This window comes from Schistocerca piceifrons, chromosome 3 (assembly GCF_021461385.2).
Source record: "Schistocerca piceifrons isolate TAMUIC-IGC-003096 chromosome 3, iqSchPice1.1, whole genome shotgun sequence".
In the NCBI taxonomy this organism is placed as follows: Eukaryota; Metazoa; Arthropoda; class Insecta; order Orthoptera; family Acrididae; genus Schistocerca; species Schistocerca piceifrons.
The window spans coordinates 735,385,975-735,393,715 of NC_060140.1; the positions used below are offsets into that span (position 1 = coordinate 735,385,975).

Here is a 7,741-nt window from a genome sequence, read left to right on the forward strand (position 1 = left end):
ACTCGGACCGATGACACCAGCTCCGGGCCACACCAGTCTTGCTAGCGCAGCACCACGTGCTGTGACGTAGCGAAGGAATGTCCTTACGTCGTACTTCGGCCACGCGTGGCTGGCGGCTCAGCAGCGGACAGCAGGCCACTGTACGTAGGAGGCTCCGGGTTGCAGTCCCGGTGCTGTCGGCACGAGAGGCATTCTCGTAGTGCAGAGTGTACTCTATCCCACCCCGTCTACTTCCCTGCTCCTCCTGGTGGCTCATCCGCGGTGGACGGGCGGAACGGGCTGCAGTCCCCCAGCGTCGCCGGCTCACCCGGTTGTGACGGCGGATGCACAGGACCTAGGCCCCGCACGATCTCGGCGACGGCTCACTGATGTGGTCAGCATTGGCGGCGAGCGAGTCTGCCGCAATGTCTTCTAATCCTGGACTGATGATTGACAGCGGCAGCAAAGAGGACCAGAGCTGGTACTGTTCCCTCACATCTGCTGCTGGATGGGCTGCCCTTACTGCAACATCTCCTTAATAAAGATTAACATGTCATTCAGCGAGCTGAGCGCTACGCAGCATCCCAGTACACATCTAACTGCAAGTCTAACTGCGAGTGCTTTGTTGCTATCAAAGCTGGCGTATTTAAAGGAAGCACGAGCAATGTCCTGTAATGAACGCATTCGTTCCACTTATACTGCTGATTCATCTGTCGTACTTGCCCCTTAGGTGTTCTTGCAACTGAGTTAGGTGTTGTTACAGCAGACTTACGCGAAGTTGTGAAATGCAGTACAGCTGACACTATACCTCCGTCTTACACTCTACGAAAGTCTCCGTCCAACACAAACCCATGTGCTAAGCAATTCTCTCTCGCCTGTTGCGTGTAACCAGGCCATTGCCCCTGCGTGACGACGGATTCCGATACATGTGCAATCCTCTTACCTCTTGGCTAACCGACCGGCTCTGGCTCTCGGCATAGGCAACGAAACTTTGACAATATTCCACGTTTCCAACTCTTTACTATTCTACAACACTACAGTCCTAAGAATCAGTGTCTCCACTACAGTGAGTGGATCATCATTAAGGTAAATTTCTGATTCTGGATGAATGGAGCGACACCGACAGAAATGCATGACACATGATTTCATGGCTGGAAACTGGAAGCCATGGACTAGAGCCCATGACTGCGCCTTCTGAATAGCTCCCTGTAGGCACCACTCAGCAACACCAGTACTAGAGGAGCAGTACAAAATGCAGAAGTCACCCGCATACAGAGGTGAGACCGCTGGCCCTACAGCTGATGCTAGACCGTTAATAGCCACTGAAATTAGAGACACACTCAATACGGAGCCCTGAAGAATGCCATTCTCCTGAATACAGGGGAACTATGGGAGGCACCAACTTTGACACGGAAAGTACGGAACAACAGGAAGTTTTGGATAAAAATCTGGAGTGGGCCCCAGAGACCCCACTCATACAATGCGGCAAAGGATATGATGTCGCCAGGTTGTGTCATATGCTTTACGTAAGTCAAAAAAGATGGCAACCAGATGTCGGATCTGAAAAAGGCAGTTCATATGACAGACTCAAGGGGGACAAGATTATCAGTGGTAGAGCGACCCTGGTGGAAGCCGCCCTAACATAGAGCCAGTAGGCCACGTGACTCCAGGTCACAACCCAACCGCTGACACACCATATGTTCCAGCAGCTTAAGGAGAATGTTTGTGAGGCTGACAGGCCGATAGCTATCCACATCAAGCAGATTTTTACCGAGTTTCAGCACCATAATGATGCTGCTCTCCCGCCATTACGATGGAAAGACATAATCGCACCAGATCCAGTTGAGGAGAAATTGAGGAGAAATCACTTGTAGTCAGACAAAAGATGTTTAATCATCTGATTGTGGATCCAATCCGGCCCAGGAGCTGTATCGGAGTAATGTACAAGGGTGATGAGGAGCTCCCACTCTGTAAATGGGGCATTATACAGTTCACTGTGGTGTGTAGTGAATAAGAGGACTTTCCTTTCCATCCGCCATTTGAGGGTGCAAAAGGCTGAGGGGTAGTGCTCAGAAATCACGTTTGCTTCTGTGTAGAGAGCACACTATTGATGTTAACACCAGGGACATCTTTTGGGGTCTGGTACCCTAAAACACATCCGATCTTCATCCAGATTTGGGAAGGTGACATATGGCACCCAATGGTCGACACATACCTCTCCCAACACTCCTGTTTCCAGCGTTTTATAAGCAGGCAAAAGCGGGCATGGAGCCGCTTAAAGGCTATTAGGTGCTCTAGGGAAGGGTGCCACTTATGTCGCTGTAGAGTTCACCAACGCTCTTTAATTGCCTCAGCAACTTCTGGTAACCACCAAGGGACTGTTTAGCCAGTGGCACCCTAGAGAATGAGGGATCATGTTTTCCGCCCATAATGCGGTTTCCTGGTGGGCAATGCAGAAAGCAGGTGTAAAGTTTAACAGTTGCCATAGCTCAAGCTAGGTGGTGGAAAAAACCACCGCAATTCCACTGGAGGATTACATGATCGTGAGACTGGGAAGGCATGAAACACTCAATGAGACAGTCTAAGCCTCGGGGTCACCTGCTGCCACCAGACGAGTACCTGCGCGATCAACATCCATTGTGTCTGAGGGCCCAGCGAGATCTAGGTCCTCAGCAGACGCCAGGATCTCCACCTCATCCTCAGACACAGATATTGTAGGTAGTGGTGGTCTGGGTGCTACCGCAGTGCCCTGGTTCTGGGGGATCTTTTTCGTTTTAGGTTTCTCTCGCTGCTCCTTAGGTTTGTCCAGCTGGGAGGGCTTCACTGATTCAGTCTCAGGGACTGAGGAGGACCGTGAAGCCCTATGACCAGCTACCTGTGGTTGTATCAGCCACTGGTGAGTGTCAGTTTTGCCACTGGTAGGAACATGGAAAGGGAGTGACCCAAGGGATCCCGTTCTGGCGAGAGGAGCCGTAAAAGACTTATGCTTCTCTGGCTGAGAAGTGGGGACTGATGTCCCCCTGATGGTTGAAGGGGTGGAAGTATGTTGCTCCTGAAGCAGGTTGTGCAGGAGCAACAGGGAAGGAAGTGCCCCCCACCATCACGTGGGAAGGTGGAGTCTGACGGCTCTGAGAGCCAACTGTACGCAGTGGAACGGAAGATGGTAGAACCGTAGTCATAGCGGCGGCATTGGTTGACAACATATGCACAGGATGTAGCCTCCCATATTTTATCTTAGCCTCGGTGTAGGTCAGTCAGTCCAGGGTCTTGTACTCCATTACTTTTCTTTCTTTTTGGAGAATCCTGCAGTCTGACAAGCAAGGCGAATCGTGCTCTCCGCAGTTTACACAGATGGAAGGTGGGGCACAGGGAGTATTGGGATGTCCACTATCCTGACAGGTGATGCTGGAAGTACAGTGGGAAGACATATGGCCAAACTTCCAGAACTTAAAGCACCATATCGGGGGAGGGGTATATGGCTTTACGTCACAACAGTACACCATCATCTTCACCTTCTTGGGTAATTGTCACCCTCGAAGGCCAAGATGGAGGCACCAGTGGCAACCTGATTATCTCTCAGACCTCAGTGGATGCGTCAGATGAAATGGGCATCTCGCCGCTCTAAACTGGCACACAGCTCTTTGCCAGACTGCAAAAGAAGGTCCCTGTGAAATATGATAACCTGGACTATATTTAAGGTATTATGGGGTGCGATGGAAATAGAAACATCCGCCAGCTTGTCACAGGCGAGTAGTGCCCGTGACTGGGCAGAGGATGCAGTTTTGATCAAGACTGACCATGACCGCATTTTGGACAAGCCCTCCACCTCCCCAAACTTTCCTTCTAAATGCACCACAAAAAACTGAAGTTTCATTGACAAGAAAGATTCCCCATCAACTCTCATACATACGAGGTACCAGGCTGAATAAGCTTCGCTGCCATCCTTAGCCTGGTGTTCTTCCCACGGTGTGGCCAGGGAGGAAGGGGGGGGGGGGGGATGATTTGGGGTCATATTTCTTAGCATTGACGTTAAACCTCGACAGCTTAGAGACTGCTAGTGTTTGACCACCAGCAAGAGATGACGTACTACGCTTCATGGTGTGTCATCCGCCCTGATGCCACCCACTCCGACCAGGGTCCTCCCCATGGGCGCCACCTAGCTGCACCAAAGGCCACCTGACAGGATGGCCATTGCCGGGAGTCCCAATGCCCCAGGGTGACGGGCATCTACTCCTTGGCATACATGGGAAGTTAACAGTACAGGCATAAGCAGAGCAATCCCTGTGTGGTCAGGGGGCTACAACCAACAGGGTACATGGCAGCCCCACCACAACAGGCTGACTACCGTGCTGGATATCAGGCACAAACGAGCTAAGAAGTCCATTATCGTCGACAGCGCAGAAAGCGATACTGCACAGAGGATGTAGGAAAACGCAACCAGGAGGGTGACCTCACCCATCAGCTGGAGAATGAGTGGAAGTGCAGATCCATGTCGAAGAAGGATGTGAGACGCCTCAACACATGATGGACACTATGCACCATGTAAGGCCCCCTTCCTCAATTGGCTCACTCTTCGAGAAAATTTTGAAAAATGGAGGTCAAAACCCACAGGCCGAAACATGTGAAAGTCCTTTTAGTCGCCTCTTACAATAGGCAGGAGAATCTCACCTGGGAACTTCTCATGCAGGTAGTGTATGGAATATAAATAGCCCAATGGAGACTGCAGATACAGATTCCATATTTCCAGCTACAGGTTCCTTATATCAAAACCTTCAGAATTTCATCCTCTGTCTTCTCCCGATTTTTTTAAAAACATCATTGTGTAACACCCTGCTTACACAAGAAACAATGAAATTATTTCAGTTTATATTATCACAATCCTTGTACTGGTGAATTTTTGTCCCAAAGCTGTGAATTACAATAAAAGTGTTCAAGCAACTTACAGGAATGCTGCCAGTCGATGTCATTGACAACTGCCAATATTTCAACAGGTGCACACCATTATTTTCAAGGCAGCAGTAAGGTCTGTCAAGGGAATTTAAAACCTCAGTTTGCAGAGCAATTCCAGAAAGACACACACACACACACACACACACACACACACACACACACACACACACACACACACACACACACACACCAAACATCTGAACCATCCCACAACCAAAGATGACCGATTTTGGAAGGTGTCAATAGTGGAAATCAATAACCAGTGCACGAAGTAGCATTAACTCCGTCACACTGTTTTTGACATGGGAGAAAGTAGGATTCCAAGCAAAATTTAAATAAAAACTTGCATCTCTGCTGTTGCAGAACTCTGTTTTGGCACTGGTCATTCTACGGAATACAACACGGAGATTCTGGCATGCGATTTCAGCTATTAGGATAGTGTTATTAAGGAAGCAGTTTAAATTAAATTAACAACCTTATAAATACAGAATGAGGTTTTTGTCTGAATTCTGCATGGAATCCTGCTCTCTCTCTCTCTCTCTCTCGTTAAAAAAATAAAATAAAAAAGGGGGGAGGGAGTTAATGCTACCTCACTTGTTAGTTATTAATTTTTCACAATCAATAACTTCTGAGAGACAGAGAGAGAGAGCGTGTCTTTCTGGGACTGCTCTGCAAAAAGATTTTAAAGTCCCTAACACACCACTTACTTGCTGCAGTTTAGCCTGAAAATGACAGGGTATGCGCCTGTCAAAATATTGGTGATGATGGGTGTCACTTGGTTGCATTTCCTTAAGTTACTTGAACATTGTACCTTCTGGGAGAAACTCTCACCAAATATCTCGTTAAATTATTTGGAATACATAGTGGTGAATAACCAAGTAGCAGAAACAAAAAGTTGACACAGGTGCACCAATTACATAACAGCAACAAGCTAACCTGCCCATAGTTAATGCTTAATTTCAAATTTTCGTCTTAAAAGAACAAGAGCAGGAATTGTGGTTACTCAGTACAACTTACCTATTTCACAATGTGCACTGGGAGTCTGTGCATCAGGCTTCAAACCACTAATGTCTGATCGATGTGAAGGCTGCAAACCAACCAAAATACCAGCACCTGATGTTGCTGGTGTAAAATCACCCACCGGAGTAACTGCTGAACCTGCATCACCAACACCCAGCACCCCTGAACTGCCTGGTAGTAGACCAACAGGTACTGTTGTCCTGATGTTCATTGCTGCCATTCGCCTTTGTAGGTTATCTACTTGCTGAATTTTATGCTGCTTCAGCGTATGTTTGATGTTGGGACAGAATGGCACTGAACATTTTGGTTCCTGCAAAAATTAATTGGAAGAAGTGCTACAGCAATATTTACCTCAGCAAAACGTTTTTAGAGGGTTTAGTTTTGTGTTTCTTACAATACTGTAAAAGCACTGTCTTGAGAGTTAAATAAAAAAATACTGAAATTAATGTATATGAAACAGTTCATTGCTCAACTGATCACATCAATTCGTATCGCTTGTCACTAATTAAATGAAACAAGCTTTAATGTTTTGCATTCAAAAACATTCACAAGGCGAAGTAAGAAGAACAATGAGGATTTTCATACTGCCCGACATAATTGCACTTGTCATAGTATCATTGACAAGAAAATCAATAATTATTACTTTTTTTATACCTCTGTACTCCCAATTTTGACTTTAAACAGAGCTCACAACTTCATTAACAATAAAAATCCCTATAACAGGTCAAATAGAGAAAAATAATCTATGCCAGTGGATAAACATTATTCCTCATGAACATGCTAGAAGGCCTGTAATTTGTTTTCTTAAAGCTTTCTATCATTGTTCTCTAAAACTTCAAGTGACCAGGCTTATCAGTATTTTCAGCATTAGGTAAAAGAAACTTTCACAATAAAGATATTCCCATTACTGTTTCTAAAAATGTTTCTAGCAGTATGAAGAAATTTCCGTGTGAGTAGGATTAAAACTTTAGTTCCTGTTTCAAAATGTTCCACAAAGCATTACTGCTGATACTGCAGAAATTCTGCCTACAGGGATCGAAACTTACAATTAACAGATGAAAATTTGCTATGAACACAAACCTGTGAACTGTTTAAAATGTCTTCCAGGATCTCTCTTAACTACAAGCAATTCATATTTCACATCAATATCTCAAATTTTCTCAATAGGCTCCCTAGTACTTCTTAATATGCTTCACTCATTGAGTCTTTTTTATTTTGATTATTCTGGCTATTACAGTTATTCTTGTATCAAGTTTTCCAGTTAACTAAAGTCCGCACCATGTAGGAAGGCTGCCCAATTTTCAGCCTCTCTGCACATCCCCTTCTCTTTCTGAGTGGCTTGTTATAGCTAGACAGCGAGAATCTTTCTCCTGCATGCTGCACTGCTGCTGTACTTTGCAACAACTGAATTTTTCTTTCACCTGTCAGTGTTTTCCTTTTCTTCCTTGTAAGGATATAGCTGTGAATGTGTATCTGTAAAAAAAAACAATTCAACTAATGGTAATAAATGTGAAATTGACTGCACAAGCACGTGGTGTTGAAATGAGAACTATGAAGCGAATTGTAAACTAACGTCCAGAGCCGTGGTAACCGTATGAAAAATTAGTTTCATGTCACCTGGAAAGCATCAATATCGCAATAAACTGACAACACAAATGGATGGTTCTGACAACGATGTTTTAAAGCACTCCTTTTCAATGTTTAATACGCTATATGACAAAAACTTGTTACAATTGCATGTGAGAAAATTGGCTTCAAAGTTAGCACTCCGTCAATGTAAAGAATTTTGAAA

The 7,741-nt window shown here is 45.6% G+C and overlaps 1 protein-coding gene across 2 annotated transcripts; it reads right to left on the reverse strand.

Annotated features, from left to right (window-relative positions):
• Nucleotides 1-284: 284 nt before the first annotated feature.
• LOC124787814 lies at nucleotides 285-6,225 on the reverse strand. 2 transcript variants are annotated; one of them, XM_047254745.1, is made up of 2 exons: nucleotides 5,947-6,225; nucleotides 285-501 (listed from the first exon to the last, which is right to left on the reverse strand). In XM_047254745.1, exons 1-2 carry the CDS (start codon nucleotides 6,167-6,169, stop codon nucleotides 335-337), a joined length of 390 nt encoding a protein of 129 aa, XP_047110701.1. In that variant the 5' UTR covers nucleotides 6,170-6,225; the 3' UTR covers nucleotides 285-334. The 2 variants fall into 2 exon arrangements, with proteins under 2 accessions (XP_047110701.1, XP_047110700.1); XM_047254744.1 differs by having other exon boundaries at nucleotides 285-513.
• Between the last annotated feature and the right edge of the window lie 1,516 nt (nucleotides 6,226-7,741).